The sequence below is a fragment of the Leucopleurus acutus genome (assembly GCF_964270905.1).
Source record: "Leucopleurus acutus genome assembly, chromosome: 5".
NCBI lineage: Eukaryota > Metazoa > Chordata > Mammalia > Artiodactyla > Delphinidae > Leucopleurus > Leucopleurus acutus.
The window spans coordinates 110769338-110782170 of record NC_139147.1 but is presented as its reverse complement, the minus strand read 5'-3'; the positions used below and the strand labels follow the sequence as shown (position 1 = coordinate 110782170).

General features: G+C 39.2%; 1 protein-coding gene across 1 annotated transcript in view; it reads right to left on the bottom strand.

The window, feature by feature from the left end:
• Positions 1-11595, bottom strand: part of GPR149 (G protein-coupled receptor 149) — a gene marked incomplete at its 5' end in the record, with an annotated part of 71039 nt that extends 59444 nt beyond the window's left edge. Inside the window, 3 exons of the mRNA XM_082840476.1 lie at positions 3483-3940; positions 9288-9480; positions 10579-11595. Coding sequence (XP_082696602.1) covers positions 3483-3940; positions 9288-9480; positions 10579-11595 — 1668 coding nt within the window. The remainder of the gene's footprint in view (positions 1-3482; positions 3941-9287; positions 9481-10578) is intronic.
• Positions 11596-12833: the final 1238 nt, after the last annotated feature.

Below are 12833 nucleotides of genomic sequence, written 5' to 3'. Positions count from 1 at the left end.
CCTGGTGGCGCAGTGGTTGAGAGTCTGCCTGCCGATGCAGGGGACACGGGTTAGTGCCCTGGTCCAGGAAGATCCCACATGCTGCAGAGTGGCTGGGCCCATGAGCCATGGCCGCTGAGCCTGCACATCTGGAGCCTGTGCTCCACAACGGGAGAGGCCATAACGGTGAGAGGCCCGCATACCGCAAAAAAAAAAAAAAAAATCTTCCAACAAAGAAAAGGCCAGGAAAGATGGCTTCACAGGTGAATTCTATCAAACATTTAGAGAAGAGCTAACACCTATCCTTCTCAAACTCTTCCAAAATATAGCAGAGGGAGGAACACTCCCAAACTCATTCTACAAGGCCACCATCCCCCTGATACCAAAATCAGACAAAGATGCCACAAAAAAGAAAACTACAGGCCAATATCACTGATGAACATGCAAAAATCCTCAATAAAACACTAGCAAGCAGAATCCAACAGCACATTAAAAGGATCATACACCATGAGCAAGTGGGGTTTATCCCAGGAGTGCAAGGATTCTTCAATATATGCAAATCAATCAATATGATAAACCATAATAACAAATTGAAGGAGAAAATTCATATGATCATCTCAATAGATGCAGAAAAATCTTTTGAGAAAATTCAACACCAATTTATGATAAAAACCCTCCAGAAAGTAGGCATAGAGTGAACCTACCTCAATATAATAAAGGCCATAAATGACAAACCCACAGCCAACATTGTTCTCAATCGTGAAAAACTGAAACCATTTCCACTAAGATCAGGAAGAAGACAAGGTTGCCCACTCTCACCACTACTATTCAACATAGTTATGGAAGTTTTAGCCACAGCAATAAGAGAAGAAAATGAAATAAAAGGAGTCCACATCAGAAAACAAGAAGTAAAACTGTCACTGTTTGCAGATGACATGATACTATACATAGAGAATCCTAAAGATGCTACCAGAAAACTACTAGAGCTAATCAATGAATTTGGTAAAGTAGCAGGATACAAAATTAATGCACAGAAATCTCTGGCATTCCTAAAGACTAATGATGAAAAATCTGAAAGAGAAATTAAGGAAACACTCCCATTTACCACTGCAACAAAGAGAATAAAATACCTAGTAATAAACCTACCTAAGGAGACAAAAGACCTGTATGCAGAAAACTATAAGACACTGGTGAAAGAAATTAAAGATGATACAAACAGATGGAGAGATATACCATGTTCTTGGATTGGAAGAATCAACATTGTGAAAATGACTCTACTACCCAAAGCAATCTACAGATTCAATGCAATCCCTATCAAACTACCAATGGCATTTTTCACAGGACTATAACAAAAAATTTCACAATTTGTATAGAAACACAAAAGACCCCCAATAGCCAAAGCGATCTTGAGAAAGAGAAACGGAGCTGGAGGAATCAGGCTCCCTGACTACAAAGCTATAGTAATCAAGACAGTGTGGTACTGGCACAAAACCAGAAATATAGATCAATGGAACAGGACAGAAAGCCCAGAGATAAACCCACGTACATAAGGTCACCTTATCTTTGATAAGGGAGGCAAGAATATACAATGGAGAATGGACAGCTTCTTCAAGAAATGGTGCTGGGAAAACTGGACAGCTACATGTAAAAGAATGAAATCAGAACACTCCTTAACACCATACACAAAAATAAACTCAAAATGGATTAAAGACTAAATGGAAGGCCAGACACTATAAAACTCTTAGAGGAAGACATAGGCAGAACACTCCATGATATCAATCTCAGCAAGATTCTTTTTGATCCACCTCCTAGAGAAACGGAAATAAAAACAAAAATAAACAAAGGGATCTAATGAAACTTAAAAGCTTTTGCACAGCAAAGGAAACCATAAACAAGGCGAAAAGACTGCCCTCAGAATGGGAGTAATATTTGGAAATGAAGAAACTGACAAAGATTTAATCTCCAAAATATACAAGCAGCTCATGAAGCTCAATATCAAAAAAACAAATGACCCAATCCAAAAATGGGCAGAAGACCTAAATAGATATTTCTCCAAAGAAGATACACAGATCACCAACAGACACATGAAAGAATGCTCAACATCACTAATCTTTAGGGAAATGCAAATCAAAACTACAATGAGGTATCACCTCACACCAGTCAGCATGGCCATCATCAAAAAATCTACAAACAATAAAGGCTGGAGAGGGTGTGGAGAAAAGGGAACCCTCTTGCAGTGTTGGTGGGAATGTAAATTGATACAGCCACTATGGAGAACAGTATGGAGATTCCTTAAAATCTAAAAATGGAACTATCATAACACCCAGCAATCCCACTCCTGGCATATACCCTGAGAAAACCATAATTCAAAAGGGTCATGTACCACAATGTTCATTGCAGCTCTATTTACAATAGCCAGGACATGGAAGTAACATAAGTGCCCATGGACAGATGAATGGATAAAGAAGATATGGCACATGTATACAATGGAATATTACTCAGCCATAAAAAGAAATGAAACTCAGTTATTTGTAGTGATGTGGATGGATCTAGAGACTGTCATACAGAGTGAAGTAAGTCAGATAGAGAAAAACAAATTCTGTATGCTAACACAATCTATACGGAATCTAAAAAAAAAATGGTTCTGAAGAACCTAGGGGCAGGACAGGAATCAAGATGCAGACATAGAGAATGGACTGCAGGACATGGGGAGGGGGAAGGGTAAGCTGGGATGAAGTGGGAGAGTGGCATGGACATATATTCACTAACAAATGTAAAATAGATAGCTAGTGGGAAGCAGCTGCATAGCACAGGGAGATCAGCTCGGTGCTTTGTGTCCACCTAGCAGGGTGGGATTGGGAGGATAGGAGGGAGATGCAAGAGGGAGGGGATATGGGGATATATGTATATGTATAGCTGATTCACTTTGTTATACAGCACAAAATAACACTCCATTGTAAAGCAATTATACTCTAATAAAGATGTTAAAAAAAAAGAACCTGCTGTATAAAAAAATAAAGAAATAAAATTTAAAACAAAAAAAAGACTAATGGCCAAGCTATGTGAATAGTAGCGTTGCAAAAGGACTACCTGTTTACTGGTAGTTGGATAAACATTTGCCCCAAAACCTGTTTTGGACACTTGTGTAAACTTTTCAGGTGAAGAAAAAATATAAAACCTACAACTTTACTAATTTGAAATAAGTTTTGAGAGTCTAGTCTGAATTTACACAGATTACCTGAGGTTAAAATAGAGGCTTGTCTCAAAGATCCTGTTTAGCTCTGCCAATTCCAAAATAGATAGAATTTGACTGAAAATGTAGAACTAATTAAAAAATTTTAAAAAGACACTTTGAAATAAAACTTAGTATCATGGAAATTAATTGAGTTAAGTGAAGAGAACCTTGGAGTTGGATGAATGAAATAAGCAACGGATAATTTTTTTGCATGCTGTCATATTTGGTATTACTTTTAATTTAAGAGGAATAACAACCTTTACTGTACCTGACGAGGGGTTCTTTCTGATTTACTCCTACACCATTCCCAGTCTGAAAGGTCTGGTTTCTGACTCTCCTCATGAGAAAGTCTTCTTTCTGGCCCTTCCAAAAGGGTGGTTTCATCATATTTAATAGCACCTTCTGTTTTTTCAGAGAGCAGTGGATCAACACCCTTTTCATTGTGGGAATCCTGTTTAGCATCTATAATATCAGTGTTTGTGCATTTGTTGATGCCTTTTAGTGTGGAGCTGTCCAGAGAGGGCGTGGTGCTGATTTCCACCTTTATGGCATTGAATACATTATGAGAGTCTCTCTGAGAGTCTTTTGTAGTTTTGCACTCATAGTTCATGGGATTGTGATAGGATGTTGAATTTTCATCATCATCATAGTAATCTTCATGTGCTATTTTATAAATTCCATAACTTCGTTGAAATGATAGATTGAATTCAAAGCATCTCCTCTTGGCTATGTAAAAACAAAAACAAAATTCCATGATTAGGAAGATAGATATAAACAGTGCTTGGATATACAAAATGAATAAAAATAGGAAAGTGAATTCAACCTGATTAGTTGAATTATCTTCGTTTACTTCTTGTCAATTATGCAAAGCAACTGTGCCTCACAAATTCAACCATCTTATCACTCTGGGCCTAACTCACTTACACAATGGAAGGCTTGAAATACATACAACCCCAGAACACTGAAGTCTTTAAAGAAATTTTATGTAAAATATTTTTTTTTTTTTTTTTTCTCTGTACGCGGGCCTCTCACTGTTGTGGCCTCTCCCGTTGCGGAGCACAGGCTCCGGACGCGCAGGCTCAGCGGCCATGGCTCACGGGCCCAGCCGCTCTGTGGCATGTGGGATCTTCCCGGACCGGGGCACGAACCCGTGTCCCCTGCATCGGCAGGCAGACTCTCAACCACTGCGCCACCAGGGAAGCCCTATGTAAAATATTGATCCATAAATTGATCCATAAATTAGAATAGTCTCATATCCACTCAGTTTTAGTTTTAGCTCTATCAGTCTACCAATTATCTCTACATTTCTTTATTTGGGGATAAAATACATTGTTTATAAATTTTATTTTGCTACAACTTAATTATTAAAAAGCTCTTAATATTACTTGAGCTATTCTGCTGGCAATACCAACAACGATATAACTGCTTTAAATATTTTGATGTATATCATTCCTGACATTTATATGTTTATAAATGCATACAGTAGAAATTAGATAATGCTACAATACAGTTTTTAAACTTTTAAAAATAATATGTACATTTCTGAATAAATTTGAAATGAATTTTAAAGAAGAGTATATAGACATATTTCTGTGAACTGAAGCACTTTACAACATGTATATACCTGATTAACTACAAGAGCAGTTTAGCAGGAACACATAAAACTTTCCATGGTTTAAATCAGGTGAAATATGATGGTATCTTACATATAGCACTACTATTTGGTGAATACTGTATAAAGTCTTAGTAGAATAACACATGAGAATGTGACAGAAGTGATACAATTGTTGTATGTGAACGTCATTAAATACTAGATAATTTTTGTGTATTAAGAATGAAGCTATATCAAGATGGTAGACAAAATGCAATGTAATGTTTTGATTTTCATCTTTCAAACATGGCTCATTTCAAAACTTTTTTTCTACTTGGATAGTTCTGTGTTTTATTAGCACACATTTAGCTATCCTTGGTGGAAAAATTTATTAAAAACTATAAAATTTCTATGAGAGCAGGTAACATTTGATTCATTTTACAATACAACCTCATGTCATTCATATGCTGATTATATTACTGAAATAGTCTCAGAACTGAAGATTTACAAACCAATTCTGCTGACTGAAAGAGAATTTATAGTTATCACTCATTATTTGAGCCAAAACATTCAATGAGCCAGGATACAAACAAAAATTTCTATTCAAAGAAAATGGAAAAGTAGAAACAGATGTTAACATTATACACTATTTCATTTACAGTACTACTTAACTTTTTCTAGTAATATAGTCCAGTAAAATTAAATTAGAATTTTTAAGTTACTTTAATAGTGTGAAAGCTGAAGGAACTAAAAGGACGTTTTAGTTATTGTTGGGTTTCCTTTTTCTCTAAAAAAAAGTTATAAAGTGACAAGTGGTCAATTCAAGGATATTAAGCAAACAAAAACTGTCATAAAATCCCAATTTTATCATATAAATGGATATCTATGGCTATATATTTTATTACCTGTGTATTATAACTATGAAATATATAAAGCAAAAGTGAGTAAGGTTTTTAAAGAACTGTGCAGAATGTGTCAGTGGAGAATCTCCTTCCACATCACTGGGTGCAAGAAGCAGTCTGAGGTAGGCTATGAGAAGGAAGTGTGATTGAGAAAGATACAGTGGGGAACTAGAGCATTCCAGGGACAGTTATGCACAAAGGTCATGACATTTAACAAAACAACAACCCTACATAATAAAAGGCATATTGGTTCTATTTTGCATTTGAGAAAACTGAGGCTGATAGAAGAAACCTACCTAAGATTACTTACCTGGTAAAGAGATTTTAATTTAAAGCTGACTCCAGAATTGAAGTCATTAACCTCTATGTGAAATTGCTTTACTGCTAATCAGATCCATGAAATATGTTAATGGAAGCAGAATGTCCCTGATGTGCTATCTTTGAGTTAAGGGAAGTACATTAATTATGAAATGTAACCAATAGAAACATTTCTTGTTATTGAGTTTTCCTTAACACTAGAGGTAAATTCTGACTAACCAATGAAGGTAATAGGCTATAACAACAAAACAGAGTTGACAATATTTGACTAGTAACTTACAAGAAACTTAGAAGAATAGAGTCAAGGTCTTTTGAAATCTATAGTACACTTATGAAAAATAAGTATAATGTTACATTTGCTCTGAAAAGCAAAACCCTGGATAAGGCATGAAATAGCTCTAGTCTTCTGCTTTTAATCACATCTTACTAATGACAATTTTAGACATAAGTAATTGTATCAGCTTATAAATTTACATAATTCTTCAGAGTAACATGTCAGCAGATACTTTGACTTTGTCAAAAAACAGAAGCTGAAAATCTGATTTTTATAGAAAATATTTTATTTTAACTGTTTATTTAATTTAAAAAAGAACGCATCATGTCATGCAAACCAAATGGGTCTGAAAGCCATATCCAATCCATATGTCTACCACCTGAGACCTCTGTGTTAAAACCAGCTTTTTTTAAACAACTTTTGTTTTGAGACACTAGTAATACAGATTATTGTTGAAAACAGGAGAGAACTATTATTTCTGGAAATTATTTTCCATTACTGACATTCATATTCTGGCTGCATGTCTCTCAGTATCCATACAGTGAAGCTGAGATGTAGAATTATGCTTACATCACCAAAATGAACCTACGGTAAATATGAGTTAGGAAAAAATATTTTCCTTTTCTTGCTTCTGGAGTTCCCAGCAAAAGAATGTAAAAGGGGGATATTAATTTGTTAAGGAGAAAAAGCTTAAATGTGACACTGGAGCCATCAAAGTACTATAACTACATAGAATCAAAGTACTATAACTGATCAAGCACCTGCCCACCAGAGGATGAGCCATCTTTGGAGTTTCAAAATTCTGTTTTTATGTCATCCTAGCAATAGGAAAATTTATGGTGGGTCGTCAGACAAGGAAAGTACATCATTCTTATAATTTTCCTGTGGCAGAGCCTAGGATCAAGTGAGAGAGTGCCATGGACATATATTCACTACCAAATGTAAAATAGATAGCTAGTGGGAAGCAGCCGCAGCATAGGGAGATCAGCTTGGTGCTTTGTGACCCCCTGGAGGGGTGGGATAAGGAGGGTGGGAGGGAGACGCAAGAGGGAGGAGATATGGAGATATATATATATGTATAGCTGATTCACTTTGTTATAAAGCAGAAACTAACACACCATTGTAAAGCAATTATACCCCAATAAAGATGTAAAAAAAAAAAAAAAGAGAATGGAGCCATTTTAAACTAACGTTTCTCACAACATTTTATTTTCGAAGCCACGCCTCTCTAAGCTCACATTTCAACACCTTCCCTGAAATTTTAAAATGAATACAAATAAGGGCAACGATAATTTTAGAGGAAAAATATTATTTTGATCTTGAAAGGCATGGTTCTAATTTCAAACATGAGATATTAGCAGGATTATTGATTCTGCTAGTCTGCTGTAGTTTCTTCTATTTTGTGCAGTATAAGACAGAAGTGCTTCCTAGACCATTTATAGTGATAGATCTGTTGCATTGCTTTGTTTTCAGCTCTGATAGAGGTGCCCTTCAGTTCTTAAAAATGACTGCCCTAAACTCTTTTTGTCTCTCTCACAATTTTAAATACTATAAGATGGGGTTAGTTCATTAATTTAGTGACAAAATATTAATGTTTGATAGAATGGTAGAACTTTCAGGCTTGTAAGTGATTTTTACATGTTCTATGTTCTTCTATGTGGTTCAAAAAGATTTATTATTAATTTTCTGTGTCACTGTTGCTCCGGATATTAATATCCAAAAGCACATAATTATTACAAGTTCCATGGTTATTTTATTTTAAGGGCATAGATGAATTTGGCATCTATTAACAATAAAACTTCATGGCATCCTTAACACTAAAAAAATCTTCTGGTCATTTGAAAATTATCTAGACATTAAATGTCATGAATACATGGAAAATGACCAGTTCATGACTATTTAATGTTTATAAAATAAACCTGTTGAAGAACTGATTGCAGAATATTCTTTAATAGTCTCCAGTTTTCATAGCCCTAAAATAGTCTAAGATGGACTATTTTTATTTATTCTTTCTTCTCTGTTAAAGAATAATATACTTGCTTATTCTGAGCAAAGGACAATTAATGGAACAGTTAATTCAGCATACACTAATGTAGTCTTGGATTTATTAAATGGTAGAACATCCTATCTTTTGTCTGGAATGACAAAAAAATATCCTTTTCCTTATGGAAGAGTCAAAATATACAGGTCATTCTTCAACTTTTCCTGTCTCAGAATAGGAACAATTACACTCTAGTGAGTTTTATAATTGACCGCACTCCTGGTCTAGAGGTACTCTTTAGAACATAGTTGGTTTTTTTTTTTTTGGTTTGTTTGTTTTAAGTAACTGGCATGGCTAGATTCATACATGAACATACATTGACAAACTCTGCCATCTTTGTCCTTTTTTGAAATTATAGGTGTTTGTGGGGTTGTTTTGTGTATATATGTATGTTTTCTAAAAGCAGAGGCAAACACTTAAAATTTGTTTTGGAACTGTTTTTAGTCACTCCTATTGCTTACTCTGAAAACTTTCCAAAACTCTGGAAGAATATAAGCAGCAAACTAAAGAAAATGCTTTTCTTTACTGTTCCACTCAGCAATAATGAACTTTAATATAATGAGTTTTTAACTTTTCAAAGATGCAGACTTCTCATACGTAGATTTGGGAGGGGGAGTTATTTTCTACTCTAGGCTAAGAGCTATGGTAGATATAACACCTAAAGGCCTTTGTTGACTTCATGCTGTTTTGAATAAATTCTCTTCTTTTCTTACCTAAAATAATTATTCAATGTACAAGCAGTTCACAGAGCTGTTTTAAACTTGCCTCATTTAAAACTTACTCCAATATTGTGCTAACAATTGTTTCACATTATAATTTCTTCCATTTACCACTTCATTTGTCCTTGGACTCTTCATCCCCTACTAAGGCAACTCTCTCAACAGACCACCTTTCTGTATTTGACCATATGCATATTGTTCCCAACCTCTGCACTGTTCAGGACTTACGTTTTTTCCCATCAGACGTCACTGCATATGTGTTCTGCTTGCAGTTGATGATGCAGCCACAGGGCAAGTGTGTCCAGTGTTTGGACAAGACAAACACTGGAGTTACAGTGGTGGCCAGGAGGGTTAGCAGAAAGCTGAGCGTCTCAAAGGGAAGGCTCTGAAACCCCACGACGTGCTGGACCACCATGTGGATCTGCAAAAGCAGAGAGCTTCAGACCTATCCCAGGATAACATTTTCCATTTTGCCAAGCCTTTCCCTCAAGCATGCTGCCCCAGCTCCCTTCTCCAGGGCCCTTTCCTGTCTGAGAGCCAGAAGCTCTATTCCTGGGCTGGCATCCTCAGTTTGGGTGATGGACTGGGAATCGTTGGGAGGAGGCCCGCTGCTCCAGACTGCACAGGCTTTGAGGGTTTCCACTCTTGACAGCCTGGTCTGTGCTAGCTGCCAGCTCAAGTTTCCACTAGGGAAACACAGTCACAATACAGAAAATGCTATCCCAGAAAACAGGCAAGCATGTGTGAAACCTGTACCTGGTACTCCAGATGTCCTTTGTCACATCCCTGGCCCCTCACCTCTGCCAGGTTATGCTTGTCACACTAGGGCACCACCTGCCACCTCTCAGCTGGGCTCTTTCCTGGAGGCTTGAACAAAAGCCTGTTTTCTCTACTTTCTGCTGTCTCTACTCCTGACCACGCCTCTCCTGTCTCCCTGCTGGGGATGGGCGGTGTCCTTACTAGGGAGGAATGGAGCAGAGAGAAGGGCATGACAGAGGATTGGGGGCAAAATCCTTCTTTACTGAATACTCCCAGATATCGCTACGAGAGAAAAGGACACCCTTGACCATGAGAGATCTCAGAAAACTAAGTCTCTCGCGCCTGAAAGCGCTCCCCATACTCCTCCCCAGTTTTTTTTTTTTTTTTTTTTTTGGCACGCGGGCCTCTCACTGCTGTGGCCCCTCCCGTTGCGGAGCACAGGCTCTGGACGCGCAGGGACCGGGGCACGAATCCGCACCCCCCACACTGGCAGGCGGACTCCCAACCACTGCGCCACCAGGGAAGCCCCTCCTCCCCAGTTTTGAACCGAGAAGCACTTAGCAGCAAAGGCTTCGCGGCTGCTAGTCCTACCCGTGAACTGCCTTCCTCCAAGTGCTTCTCTAAAACCAAGCGAGATACATTCGTAAGCGGACTTAATGCACGTCTCTGGGTGACCCTCCAAACCGGGGAGGGTGGTCTCAACACGCACTCATACTGCCTGGCACACCCCCCCGAGCGCTGTGAGCAACTGCACTTTTACCATCATGGGCAGCCAAAGGGTGACTTTTGTCATCGCTAAGATCAAAGAAAAGCGCTTCTGCGCTACGCTCACGGTGAAGCTCCTGGTGCCATAGAGAGTCCCCCGGTCCTCACGCCTGCAGGCTCCAGCCACAGCGGTAGCACCGCGCCCCGGCCCCTGCCCCAGCCCTGCCCTCGCGGGCAGACCCGGTCCAAACACGGTGTCCGAGCTCGGGGAGCATCCTCCAGAGCACCGCAGGGCCGGGCCCGGAGCATCATCTGGGGACGGGGAAAGCACTCTCCCCCGCGTTGAAGGGGTCCCTGGAGTGGAAGCTCCGCGGGAAATTTCCTGGTAGTTGGCGTGGAGTCTTGGTGGCTCCTCCGAACACAGCAACTGGTGAGTGAGGGGGACCGAGAGGCCGGCGAGGAGTCCGAAGGCCGAAGTGTACACAGCGAAAAGTAGCAGCACGTAGGAGCTGGAGCAGTCGGCCAGGCAGCCCCAAGGCGTGCGTACAAAGGCGCCCCAGCCGCACAGAGGAAGCGCGGAGAGCAGCAGACTGGCTGCCCACACCGTCAGCGCCACGCCGAGCACCTGGCCGGATCTTCTGGAGGCTGCCTGGCTCCCCACAGCCCTGTGCATCGTGTAAAAGTTGTAGGAGACTAAGAGAGTCGCCTTCAAGTTGCTCGAGAGGCCCTGGCATAAATATAGTAAGGCAGAGGTGGTGCACAGAGACTGGAAGTAGTCAGAGACCTCATTTGGCCACTGCAAAAACATGAAGATGGTCACCGACAAGACGCTCATGAGATCATCCCCAGACCAGGAAGCCACAAGCATGGACACAACAGTTCTGTTCCGCGTTTTCATTAGGGAAACTAGTGAATAAATGCTGCCTGCCAGGGCTGCGAGAGTCATTAAGCATGTCAGGCAAAAAAGATATATATTCATGGTTCCTGGCGGATTTAAAAGATCTGTCGAATTATGATTTTCTTTCCACAGGCTAGAGTCATTTGTTGATAAGTTACTGAGAAATACAGACATTATCCTTGGTCAATATTTAATTTCTTTTTCAATGAGTCTATAAATATTCTCAAAATTAAGCATGGCTGTTAGTTGCAAATCAGATCTCATTACCTCCTACCAAGTTTCCCTCAAGATGTTCCCCAGTCAGTCCCGGCAGAAAATGGACAACTCTCCTTTAGATCTGACTCAACCCATATTTTAAAATTGGGTTCCACTTAAAGCAGCAATAAGAAACTTTTCAACATTTCAATTAAAAACAGACAAACCAAAGACTCCCTCCTGAAACCAGCACGTTTCAGGCATGAAAGCAAAACCTCCTCAAGTAGATTGAAAAACAATGATGTGTGGGTCCTTTCGGGTCCTTCTTATGGAGCAAAGCAGCTTTGGCTTGAGGTAATCAAACTCTATTCAGTTTTTAAGAGCAGTAAAATGATGCATTTGGTTCCAGAGCTGGATTCAAAGGCAGAGAGCTTTTCAAGCAGTTTTCAGCTTTGCCGGTTCAGAGACAGAGAGACAGAGAGAAAATGAGAGAGAGAGTGAGTCACTGAGCACAGCTCCCCATCGGAACCGCTGTGTTCTTCAATCAGCCTGTGATCCTCAGAGCTGCAGGAAGGAGGAGTCAGCTCCAAGCAGGAGAGAAGCAGGAACAAAAGGGAGGGGAGTCCAGCGTGTGAGCGAAATGATGTACATCTCCTCAGCCTGCCTTATTCGGAGCAAGAGACAATGTTTTTGCTAAGCCTTCCCCTCCGGTTTTGACATATAAAACTAACCCAAATACTTGCTCAGGCTTGATGTGAATGACAGATAACCGCTTTGAGAGGTCCAAGCTACTCTACTAAGGGGCTGCTTTTACTCTTATCTAGACCTCTCTGTTCCATAATCCACTGCAGGAAGAATATCATCAATGCCATTTTTAAGAAAATAGGAGGTACCAGCTTTGTTTGTTTTAAAAATATGTATTGTACTTACTAATAAGAATGTCATTATGGTCCTCACTACACTAAAGATTTTGCAGAATCTTTGGGTGGAGCCATTCTAACTTTAGCCATGTAACTATTTTATGTCAATGTCATAAAGTAAGCAAGCTTCCATTTGAATAAATAATATTTCTAGTTGTTAAAGTCAGATGGCATTATATAGGGAGTAAAAAGGAAGTTATCTCACAAAAACATTTTTAACCAGAGTATTGGGGTGTTTTTGTACAACAATTGAGTCTCTGAACTCATTTTTTAAATTAATTAATTAATTAACATCTT